The following is a 13,178-nucleotide window of genomic DNA, read 5'->3' as shown; positions in this document are numbered from 1 at the left end:
TCTTGCAGAGGTGGTATTTTAGCTTTGACAGTATCTAGTACCCCCATTTGAAGGTGTCATAAGTATTTGGAGAAATTCACATATATGTGTATTAAAGTAGTCAAAAGTTTTGTATTTTGTCCTATATTCCGAGCATGCAATGACTACATCAAGTTTGTGACTCTACAAAATGCATTTGTAGTTTGTTTTGGTTGTGTTTCAGATTATGTTGTGTTAAATAGAAATTCATGGTAAATAATGTATTGTGTCATTTTGGAGTCACTTTTATTGTAAATAAGGAAATAATATGTTTCTGAACACTTCTAAATTAACGTGGATGCAACCACACTACGCCATTTCAACGTAGAAATGTGAGTACATTTTGGTTGAGATGTTGATCAATGAGATTTCAACCTTTATTCACCCACTTAAAAAGAGAGACAGAAGTTTTTTTAATTTCCAATATGTTATCACTATGCGTTCAACGATTTAAAATCACAATAAAGTTCAAATGGGAATACAATGTCAGATATTTTGTGTTTATAATGTGTTATCACTGTGCTTCATCTAATAGCACAACCAAATGACTTGGATTCAGATTTGATTAAAAGTACACAGTGCAAGTGATCAGTGCTGTTCGAGATTCTGCACAGATGTTTATATCGTGAATTTAACCTTGTCTGTCCCTTACAATGTATTGTGATCCCTGTTTTGTCACACTCCATGCTTCATTCATACCAAATAACATTTTGAAAACCTTATGTCACTACAAGGTTGAACTTTTATCATATTGGGTCTCCATTGTATTGTTGTTAGGTGTGCTTGACCTCTCCTCTAACTGCGCATCCACTTTACTGCATCCCTATTCCACTCTCACCTTTATCTGAACCCTCCACACCACAACCTGTTACCAGCTATCCTACCCAGTAACAGTGCAGACCAATCAAAATAACCTAAGCCACCTGAGAGGTAGCACTCCTCACAACTACAGGGAGACCATTGGACAGGCAGCATTTTGCTCCACACACCCAACCAGGACTACATTCAAGGCAAGTAAATTACATAGTACACCCTACTGTACATGTAGATATATATACATACATTTTTTACTACTTTTTGCACCTTTTATTTCAATTTTATTTATATATTCTCCTCCCTGCTACCTGATGAAGCCAAGTAAGGCAGAAACGCGTTGTGGCTGGGACTCCTCTAGATCTGTAGTGTTGCTGTAAGGAAGGCAGGTTCCACACAGACGTCGGAGGAGTCTCCTTTTGGCTACTATTTTATTTGTACACTTTTCTTTCCATAATTGGATTTTTACACAGCTCTCATATATATGCACACACTAGGATGTAGTGGAGTGTGACGTTGTATGTTTTCCCTCACACCACTTGTGGGGATGTATGTGTATGTTTTTGTATATGTAAAAAATATGTGTACAGGCACATCCCCTTTTATGTTCATGTGTGTATGCATGTGTACCCCCACTCCATCCTTGGTCCCAACCCTACTGACTAACACTCAGCCACAGGGCTTTTTTACCAGCAGGCTACCCAAAAAATAGAAAGGTGGCCATTAGGACAGTAAAAATAGATCTTTAATAGCATTTCAGAGTTACCGTGACCACGGACTCTTAAAAATGTACTTTTGTAATTTATATTTAACAAAATATTTAATTTTCTTCTCTTGGGGTTATCATGACCATGTACCCATGACGAAGAGAAACTATAAAACAGAACATAAATAACTCAAATTACAACCAAAAAAAAAAACTCACCAACCCACCATCCTTCCAAAATACCTCTCATCAACACCCACCAGCACCCCCAATGGACGAGAACCTTTTTTCTCCAACTACTCTTGGGACTACGACCTTGGCGACTCCCCCGCAGCGAGTAGACCCTAAGCAATTAGGCCCGGCCATACACCAAGCAAGAAGACAGGAGGAAATGGAAGAGACCGGACTCCTTCGGGACCCCTCGTGGTCCTGGTGGCAGACCTATCGGCACAACCCTCCCAGCCCCACACAAACAGGAGACTCACTGGACGACTATCTACCCCAGTTTAGAATTGGATTGGCAGTATGTCCAGTAGCGCGTGTTTCATCCTAGCGGGTTGGGGCAGCTAAAAGTGGGGCTTTCGGGTCGGGCGCTGCACCTGGAGGCTCGCGTCGGCCGTGTAATCCCTGGGGTGCCCAGATTATGTCTGGCGGAGAATTGGATCCCACAGAACAATTCTTCACTGGGGGACCCCTTACCCCGCCGCACTAAGCCTGGACAACCGATCCACCTTTTTACCTGGACTATGAATCAATTCACTGTCTAGGGAGGATATACCTCTGGAAACGTTACGATCCTGGAAGGGAGTAGCTCCACTGGTCACTATCACCCGAACCACTGAATCACCTACGACCGAGATGGTGGGAATGGTACATGGCAATCGACTGTGACTCCTGGCAGACGTACGATACCAAAGCCAGATGATGCTTGCCTGATCCTAAACCCTCCATACACCTACCAAAACGCAGGACGGAACTCCAAGGGCGGATGCATGACAGCCACAAAGAGGGCTCGCCTTCTGGGTTTTTGTCTGCTCAAACCAATGGTAGTTCAATGACTTACCACTCGACAGGGACACATGGCAACCAACTGAGGTCCGGACCTGCACAAGGTACGCAACTCGACGGTTTTGCCCGATCCTACGCCGAGTATACCCATACAGACCAGCTGGATTTGACTAGACATGGGTTGATTCAGAGTTAGGGTCCTGGAAGGGAATAACTCCTGAATTACACACATGATTGAAAACATCCAGGACCTAATACATAGACAACGTGGAGCTAAGAGAGAAGGATCCGATGGGGAGTAAACTCTGAGGTTGCACTATGCTTTCCACATCCGTTGACAAGAGGACCTAGACATCATGACCACACCACTCGATATGGACACATGGCAACCAACCGAGGACTAAACCTGCATAAGGTGCGCAACTCAAGGGATTTTGCCTGATCCTACATCGAGTCGACAGACCTACCTGAACTTAACCATTCTAAAAACTATACCTTACCCTAACCCTAACCTTAACCTAAATATAAAAAAACTATACCTTACCCTATCCTCAACCCTAACCTTAACCATTCTACAAACTATACCTAACCCTAACCCCTACCCTACGGACAGACAACTTTTTAACCCAACTAATGGGTTAATCTACAAGTGGGCAACCATGGGGCCTACAACTTTGGCCGGCAGCGCCCTGACCCCTCCGGCCTACGAGCATATGAGTGGAGTGCACCCCCTCCCTTCCCCCCTCCAGTTTCCACGTGTCAGAGATGGAAGTGGATCAACCGACTCAAAACTAGAAACCAAACACTAGCCAGTCACCACTGCATTGCCTGCCTGGACGCAGCAAGCCAAGGAAATTTTTATCTCTGAAATTCACTGGGATCATTTAAATCTGGCTTTTTTTAAGGGCGTTGATTCTCCACCCATTATATTCTACCACCACACACTTCTACTTGTCCTTTAGAAGGGCATCACCTTTTAAAAAAAAGATTTTAAAAATATAATGCTTTTAACATCCATTTAAAATTGGACCCCACAAGACCTACCCGACCCCTCACCTAACCCGTAACCTAACCGGAACCATTCCAACCCTAACCTGAAACATTCCTACCCTAAACCTAACCTAACCTTAACCATTCTAACTTTGACTTTAACCCTAACCTTAACCATTCTTACCCTAACCTTAACCATTCTAACCCCAACACAAACCTTAACCATCCTAACTCTAAACCTAACCCTAACCTTAACCATTCTAACTCTGAACTCAACATTAGCCTTAACCATTCTTACCCTAAACTTTAACCACCCCAACCCTAACCTTAACCATCCTAACCCTAATCATTCCTAACACTAACACTAATCCTAACCTTAACCCTAGCCCCTAACCTTAACTGCAATCCTAGCCCGAACCCCCCTGTGTGTGTGTGTATTAGTATATGTATCTGTGTCTGACCTTATGTTGTTAAACTTGTCTGTCTGTTATAATGTACTGTGATCCCTATTTTGTCAATTGGACCTTAAAAGACTTAACCAACTCCTCACCTACCAGTAACCCAACGTTAACCATTCTAACCCTAACCGCAACCATTCTAACTCTAAACCTAACCTCAATCACCCTTACTTTGTCCTTAACCCTAACCTTAACCATTCTAACCCTAACGCCAACCGTAACCATTCTAACTTTGACCTTAACCCTAACCTTAACCACCCTAACCCTTACCTCAACTATTCTAACCCTAACCCAAACTGTAACCCTAAACTTAACCATTCTAACTCTGATCTTTACTCTAGCCTTAACCATTCTAACCCTAACCTTAACCATTCTACCCTAAACCTAACCTTAACCATTCTAACTTTGACCTTAACCATAGCCTGAAAAACTCCAACCCTAACCGTAACTATTCTAACCCCAACCCAAACCTTAACCCTAACCATTCTACCATAAACCTAACCCTAACCTTAACCATTCTTACTCTGACCTCAACCTTAGCCTTAACCACTCCAACCCTAACCTTAACCATTCTAACCCCTACCATTCCTAACTCTAACCTTAACCCTAGCCCCTAACCTGAACTCTAATCCCAGTTCTAACCCCTCTGTGTATGTGTGTGTGTGTACATGTATCTGTACCTGACCTCATGTTGTTAAAGACTCTTGCTCCCTTCGGTCTCAACGTGGACTTTGACCTGAAGCCATTCATGTGATTATTGTGATTTTACTATTGTAAATGTTTGTAGGCTTATGTAGCCAAATTGTATCTATGATCGTATACTATCCATTCATGTTTTTGGTATGTTATTGCTTTATCTGAGAATTAACCAATGATATAAGGCCACGATTATAGACACCTGTGTGTGTCCTTTGACACTATATACAGTTGAAGTCGGAAGTTACCATACACATAGGTTGGAGTCATTAAAACTCATTTTTCAACCACGCCACAAATGTCTTGTTAACAAACTATAGTTTTGGCAAGTCGGTTAGGACATCTACTTTGTCATTTTTCCAACAATTGTTTACAGACAGATTATATCACTTATAATTCACTGTATCACAATTCCAGTGGATCAGAAATCTACATACATTATGTTGACTGTGCCTTTAAACAGCTTGGAAAATTCCAGAAAATGATGTCATGGATTTAGAAGCTTCTAATTGACATCATTTGAGTCAATTGGAGGTGTACCTGTGGATGTATTTCAAGGCCTACCTTCAAACTTCAAACTGAACGTCTTTGGTGCAAAAAGTGCAAATCAATCCCAGAACAACAGCAAAGGACCTTGTGAAAATGCTGGAGGAAGCAGGTACAAAAGTATCTATAACCACAGTAAAACAAGCCCTATATCAACATAACCTGAAAGGCCGCTCAGCAAGGAAGAAGCCACTGCTCCAAAACCTCCATAAAAAAGCCAGACTACGGTTTGCAACTGCACATGGAGATGCTTGCAAAGCGAAGAACACCATGTCAACCGTGAAGCACGGGGGTGGCCGAATCATGTTGTGGTGGTGCTTTGCTGCAGGAGGGACTGGTGCACTTCACAAAATAGATGGCATCATGAGGAAGGAACATTATGTGGATATGTTGAAGCAACATCTCAAGACATCAGTCAGGAAGTTAAAGCTTCATCGCAAATGGGTCTTCCAAATGGAAAATGACCCCAAGCATAATTCCAAAGTTGTGGCAAAATGGCTTAAGGACAACAAAGTCAAGGTATTGGAGTGAACATCACAAAGCCCTAACCTCAATCCTATAGAAAATGTGTGGGCAGAACTGAAAAAGCGTGTGTGTGCAAGGAGGCCTACAAACCTGACTCAGTTACACCAGCTCTATCAGGAGGAATGGGCCATAATTCACCCCACTTATTGTGGGAAGCTTGTTGAAGGTTACCCGAAAAGTTTGACCCAAGTTAAACAATTTAAAGGCAACGCTACCAAATACTAATTGAGTGTATGTAAACTTCTGACCCACTGGGAATGTGATGAAAGAAATAAAAGCTGAAATAAATCACTCTACTACTATTCTGACATTTCACATTCTTAAAATATAGTGGTGATCCTAACTGAACGAAGACAGGGAATTTTTACTAGGATTAAATGTCAGGAATTGTGAAAAACTGAGTTTAAATGTATTTGGCTAAGGTGTATGTAAACTTCTGACTTCAACTGTAAACTAGTCACCCCGCAGTGTTTGTCATTATACTCTGACCGCCCCCGCTCTTCCTCGAGCGCCAGGCTCTCCAGGATTACGCAATCAATCCACGATCAGTACGCACACCTGCCTTTCCCCGTCACGCACATCTGCGCTCATTGGACTGAACTCTATTACTTGTGTTATTGCCTTCCCTATATCAGTCTGTTCCCTAGCTCTGTTCCCTGCTTCGGGATTGATGTTTGTCATATGTCCTTGCTTACCCGTGTGCTGATGCAGGTCCTGTCATGTTCTATGTCCATTCCTGATTAAATGTTTGACTCCCAGTACCTGCTTCTCCTGTCCGACGTCACTCCTTACAGTCTGTCAAAACGTTGGTTATTAAAATATTGCATCTGAGCTCCTAGAGTGTGCGGCTCTCCTTTAATTTTTCAAGTGTTCTACTACACTAGCCAGCACCTCACCTAAATTGGTGTGTGTTTCTTTTGCCTCTATATTGTGAAGATCTCGACAAACCTGCGACCTTTGCATGCTATCTTGAAAATGCACCCTTTCTATGATTACACATGACTTGTATAGTTACAGTAACTTCAAAATGTGACCATGGATCTGTTACTCATTTTAAAGTTGAATAAAAACTGTTACATTAGTTTGTAAGAGACTTGAGGCTATTTACTGTATTACAAAAGTCATAATTAATTGCGTTAAGTTGGTTGCTGTAAATAAGGTATTTCTGTTTTTTTATATTTAATAAATGTGCAAACATTTCTAAAAACTTGTTTTCGCTTTGTCCTTATGGGGTATTGTGTGCAGATTGATGAGATAAATCATTTAATCCATTTTAGAATAAGGCTGTAATGTAACAAAATGTGGAAAAAACCAAGGGGTCTGAATACTTTCAGAATGCACTGTAGGACTAAATCAAATATTGTGTTATGCACTCTGCCGTTGTGAGGCCGGTTGGACGTACTGCCAATTTTCCAAAACGACGTGAGAGACAACTTATGGTCGATAAATTAACATGAAATTATCTCGCAACAGCTCTGGTGGACATTCCTGCAGTCAGCATGCCAATTGCACGCTCCCTAAAAAGTTGAGACATTTGTGGCACTGTGTTGTGTGACAAAACTGCACTGTGGCCTTTTATTGCTCCCAGCACAAGATGCACCTTTGTAATGACCATGCTGTTTAATCAGCTTCTTGATATGTCACACCTGTCAGGTGGATGGATTAACTTGGCAAATGAGAAATGCTCACTAACAGGGATGTCAACACATTTGTACCCAAAATGTGAGAGAAATAAGCTTTTTGTGCTTATGGAAACTTTCTAGGATCTTTAATTTCAGCTCATGAAACATGGAGTCAACCATTTACATGCTGCGTTCATATTTTTGTTCAGTATAATATCATTGATGATATATGGCGTAAAGAGTACAGTTTGATTAAATTTGCTCTGTTAAACCTGCCCTTTGGAATGACTTCGATAACAACCGTGAATCTATTTAGTTAGCAAGGCTTGGTTAAAACCCTGGACGGATAACTGTAGACATATTAACTCTCCAGTAGGAGGTTCTGCCCAGCCTACAGTCTTTTTCTGATAGTGGATTTAACGTTGAAGATCTGACATTGTTTCAAAGGTAGAAATTCAACATAGACAAACATTGTATAAAATATGTTGAAAATTGGTTACCACGATGACATCATTTTTGTGGTTGAAATGTCAGTCTCAAAACAATAGTTTACATTGATGACTTTCTGCAAATCCAATGTATTTTCCACTTAAAGTGCCTTCAGAAAGTATTCAAACCCATTGAGATATTCCACATTTTGTTGTGTTAGAGCCTGATTTTTAAAATGTATTAAATTTAGATTTTGTGTCACTAAGTATTCAACCCCTTTGTTATGGCAAGACTAAATAAGTGCAGGAGTAAAACATTTGCTTAATAACAAGTCCCATAAAAAGTTGCATGGACTCACTCTGTGTGCAATAATAGTGTTAAACGTGATTTTTGAATGACAACCTCATCTCTCTACCCCACACATTACAATTATATGTAAGGTCCCCCAGTTGAACAGTAAACTTCAAACATAGATTCAACCACAAAGGCCAAGGATGTTTTCCAATGCCCTGCAAAGAAGGGCACCGATTGGTAGATGGGTAAAAAATACACCTAAAACAGACATTGAATATCCCTTTGAGCATGGTTAAGTTATTTATTACACTTTGGATGGTGCATCAATACACCCAGTCACTACAAAGATACAGGCATTCTAAATCAGTTGGCAGAAAGAAAGGAAACTGCTCAGGGATTTCACCATGATGCCAATGCTTACAGAGTATAATGACTGTGATAGGAGAAATCTGACAATGGATCAACAACCTTGTAGTTACTTCACAAATCCAGCACATCACTGAGAAGCACTCTCCATATTTTTAAGTATAGTGATGGGTGTATCATGTTATGGGTATGCTTGTAATCGTTAAGGAATAAGGAGTTTTTCAGGATAAACAAATAAATGGAGTGGAGCTAAGCACAGGCAAAATCCTAAAGGAAAACCTGATTCAGTCTGCTTTCCACCAGACATTGGGAGATGAATTCACCATTCAGCAGGACAACCTAAAACACAAGGCCAAATCTACACCAAGAAGACAGTGAATGTTTCTGAGAGGCCAAGCTACAGAGACCTGAAAGAGACCTGAAAATTGTTGTCTAGCAATGATCAATAACCAATTTGACAGACCTTGAAGAATTTTGAAAAGAATAATGGAGAAATGTTGCACAATCCAAGTGTTCGAAAGCTCTTAGACATTTACCCAGAAAGACTCACAGCGGTAATCGCTGCCAAAGATGATGTAACGTCTGCTTCCAACTCACACTCTCAAACACGTAGATCCCCTGAACGCAGCTCACTCTCCAGATCCCAATCACCTGAATTCTAATCACCTGTTCACACACCTGTATGTCATTATCACACACTATTTAGTTCAGTTCTTTGCACCCCATCACTGTGAGGTATTGATTGTTTTGTGAAACGCCCTGGTTCGCCCCGTGAGTTACTACTCCCGTGTATGATAGTTTTTGCCTGCCTCACTAACGATGCCTTTTTCTTATTCCCTGCCTGTACTTTAGCCTATCGGATTTCCTGTTATCTACCTATTGTCTGATCTCCAGGACTACGTTACTAGCCTTTTCCCTGCCTGTACTGTTGCCCTTTTGGACCCCTGTGTATGACCTTCTGCCTGCTCCTCTGGTCCTTCGCGATAAACACCTGCTGCGCCCTGCGCTTGAAACCTCCCTTCGTGTTCATTACAGATGATTCTAACATATATTGATTCAGTAGATTGAATACTTATCAAATCAAGATATTAGTGTGTTATTTTTCATATTTTCTTTTCGCACAAAGGTTAGATTTTTACACTTTGACATTACAGAGTATTTAGTGTAGATCGTTGTCAAAAAAATTACAATTAAATCCAATTAATCCCACTTTGTAACACAACAAAATGTGGAACAAGTCAAGGATACTTTCTGAAGGCATTGTATGCCTCTGTAACTTTCTCACTCATCATTATAAATAATTCATTCATGATTATCTGTAATCATGAGCGTCCACATTAATTTAGAAGTGTTTAGAAACACATTTTATTCTTATTACTTTAAAAGTGACTCCTGAATGACACAATACATTTACCAGATACAGTAAATATGAAAACAGATATGTATTAAATTACCCTCAAATAAAAGGTGACATTCTGTAATGTTGCCTCATATGAAACATCCAAAATGCTGGAGTATAGAGAAAAAGTCTACGTTTTTGCTTCATTGACCAAATAAATACGTAGGGGAGTGTAGATGTTAATGCAACTTCCTCTGCATCACACTGCATTTTGCTAAATACTCCCTCAAGGGCTATGTAATAGCCCACTGGGCTTACACTGGTTGAATCAATGTTTCCACGTCATTTCAATTAAATAACCTTGAACCGACTTGGAATAGATGTGGACTTGACATCTGTGCCCAATGGGAAGTGTCATGGTGTGCTAATGCAGCATGATTTGATGTCTTGTGTCTTCTGTGGGTTTTACTACAATCAGGTTTTTGGCTTATTACAGTTCTCTATTAACACTTCCTCACCAGATGTCTTGACTTGAATCATACAACACTTGCATAATGATGGCATGCCCACATGAGTTGGTGAGGAATCTGAGGTTTTGGAACATTTGTCTTGGAAAATGTGTACAGTCATGCAGGAGAATTTGCCTTCACCAAAATTCTTGAATGTAGTAAGGGAAATATATGAATGTCAGGTCCAAATTGATTGGCACCCTTGATAAAGATGAGCAAAAGAGACTGTATAAAATAAATAATTCAAATACTGAGCTATATTGTACAGTATGCAAAGAAAAGCAACATATTATTTTATACTAATACACTTGCACAGAGAAAAATAGGTGTCAAAATTATTACCTTTCAATACCTCCCTTGTGAAGATAACAGCAATGAGCCTTTTCTAAAATGTTTTATGAGATTGGAGAACACATTGGGAGGGATCTTAGGCCATTCCTCCATACAGAATTCGTTGGGATTTTGTGGTCAACTAACCATTTCTTTGTGGATTTTGATGTGTGCTTGGGGTTATTGTCTTGCTGGAAGATCCACTTGGAGCCAAGATTCAGGCTCCTAGCAGAGGCAAACAGGTTTTTGGCTGAAATATCCTGGTACTGGGTAAAGTTAATGATGCTGTTGATCTTAACAAGGGCCCCTGGACCAGTGGAAACAAAATAGCCCCATAACATCGAAGATCCAACACCATATTTTACAGTAGCTACTTTTCTGCATATTTATTTATACACAAAACCCACCAATGGTGTTCGGGGCCAAAGACCTCTATTTTCATGTCATCTGAACATACAGTAGCACCTGTTCCAATCAAAATGCCGTTTAGCAAACTCTAGGCGTTCACATTTGTCGGATGACATGAAAATAGAGCTCTTTGGCCACGTCCACCAGTGGTGGGTTTTGCGTCGAAAGAAAGATGCATATGCATTGAAGGTATTGAAAGCATGGGTGCCAATACTTTTTACCCCTTTATTTGAGAGAATTTAAAAAAAATGTAAAACAAAATCACTTTCTCTGAGAAATTGTATTAAATAATATAATTTTGCACTTTTTTATCAAGAGTGCCAATAATTTTGGACCTGACTATATATGTTGGCAGATTAGTAGCTCTACATAAACAAGCAAAACATGCAGTGAGTACATAGTCACTGTTCTAGCAGTTAGTTTACCGGTGAACATCACACTGCCATGCAAAACGCCACATGACATCAGGTCACTCACTATCTCACACCCAGACACAGAGGAAATGTTTCTAAGATGATCTAAGAGTTGGACACGGTGAGTGGTAGCGAAGCATGCTTACCGGTACCTTCATTTTAAAGTCATCCCGGTGCAGCTTCATGCCTATGTCAGCGACGGCCCTCTGGAAGAAACGGGAGGGCCTCAGCACCAACACCAGCTGGAGGTTCCCTGGAAATGCCCCCTAGTGGCCACAGGTACAAAGCACAGCTTCATGACATCTAGTTCTGAATGTGGAGGGAGCTCCTGCTCTGTTTCTACTTTCCATTATGTATCTCACATATTATACTTGGGAATAATTTGCCTTACGCAAGACATCCTGATATAGAAGCATTGGTCTATTTTACAATGGTACATAATGTTGAGATAAAATAGCCTGGTTCCATACTCTATGTGCTGCGGCAAACTCTCCTTGATGCCAAACACAAAGAGAAGTCGAGTGAAGCACAAACAGACTGGACCACCAGGAAAGAGATAAAAGCGTTGTCGGAAGTTAAATATGGACGTCTTCATACCGCTATTCGCGTCAGCGAGGCCTTCACTGAGCTCCATTTGTCCCGCCTGCGGTCAATGATTATAACGAAACCGATGCTGGCAGCGTCCAAACTAGACAAGGAAAGATAGAAATAAACACATGCGGTAGGTGTAGCTATCCAAGCATGCAGTCACAAGACATATCCAAGAGGGCACTACACTACACTGCTGTATTCTGTCTCTGTACATTTTAAACAGAGTTTATACCAAATCACTTCAGCGCTCTCTGAACCAGGCCATTATAGTTAACAGTGTAAGAGGAGCTGTGTAAGCTTGTTTAATGTTTGGGGTGTTTTACAGGGAAAATGTTAAGTGAGGGTCATTAACATTCTCAATGTGTTACTCTGACAAAAGGGTGAATGAAGTTGCTCCCCTATCAGCACAAGACGTTTAAAAGACAATGAAAAGAATATGTATGTTTAATGTCTTGTGCTCACTGGGTGGTGATCTTACTGTGTTATCTGGCCTAGTATATTCCTACTCGACTGCCTGAGTATTTTCCTGACTGAGAGCAGCTTACATGAGACCAGATTAATTGAAGACTCACTGTGTCATGAGAGAGAACGATATCCCAGATGTGCCATTTTCACAAGACACCTTTTTCACATTTTGCCTCACCCTGAGAAATGTGTCTTGTGAAATACAGTCAGATACATAATTATTGGCACCCTTGATAAAGATGAGCAAAAAATACTGTATAAAACAAATAATACAAATACTGAGCTATATTCTATGCTATTTATTTTATACTAATACAATTGCTCAGAGAAATAGATTGTGTTTCTTAACAAGTAATAAAGACAATTAATGGGAAAAAAAAGTGGATTTTGATTAGTGTTTGGGGTTATTGTCTTGCTGGAAGATCCAATTGTGTCAGCCTTCTGGCAGAGGCAACCAAGTTTGGGGCTAAAATGTCATGGTACTTGGTAAATTTCATGATGCCGTTGACCTTAATAAGGGGGCCAGGAGCAGGGGACGCAAAATAGCCCAAAAACATCAAAGATCCACCACCGTATTTTACTGTAGGTATGAGGTACTTTTTTGCATATGCTTCTGTTTTTCAACCCCAAACTCACCACTGGTCTGCGTGGT

The 13,178-nt window shown here is 40.6% G+C and overlaps 1 protein-coding gene across 4 annotated transcripts in view; it reads right to left on the bottom strand.

Annotated features, from left to right (window-relative positions):
• Positions 1–13,178, bottom strand: part of LOC139409289 (guanine nucleotide exchange factor DBS-like) — a 109,865-nt gene that overhangs the window by 66,762 nt on the left and 29,925 nt on the right. For 3 of the 4 annotated variants that reach the window (XM_071154213.1, XM_071154214.1, XM_071154215.1), the window contains exons 4-5: positions 12,068–12,158; positions 11,617–11,736 (exon numbers count right to left, since the gene is read on the bottom strand). In XM_071154213.1, coding sequence (XP_071010314.1) covers positions 11,617–11,736; positions 12,068–12,158 — 211 coding nt within the window. The remainder of the gene's footprint in view (positions 1–11,616; positions 11,737–12,067; positions 12,159–13,178) is intronic. The other variant, XM_071154216.1, reaches the window with a different exon arrangement.

This window comes from Oncorhynchus clarkii, chromosome 5, assembly GCF_045791955.1.
Source record: "Oncorhynchus clarkii lewisi isolate Uvic-CL-2024 chromosome 5, UVic_Ocla_1.0, whole genome shotgun sequence".
NCBI classification, from domain to species: Eukaryota; Metazoa; Chordata; class Actinopteri; order Salmoniformes; family Salmonidae; genus Oncorhynchus; species Oncorhynchus clarkii.
Note: the sequence above shows the minus strand (reverse complement) of the source record. Positions and strands in the feature narration are given on the sequence as shown.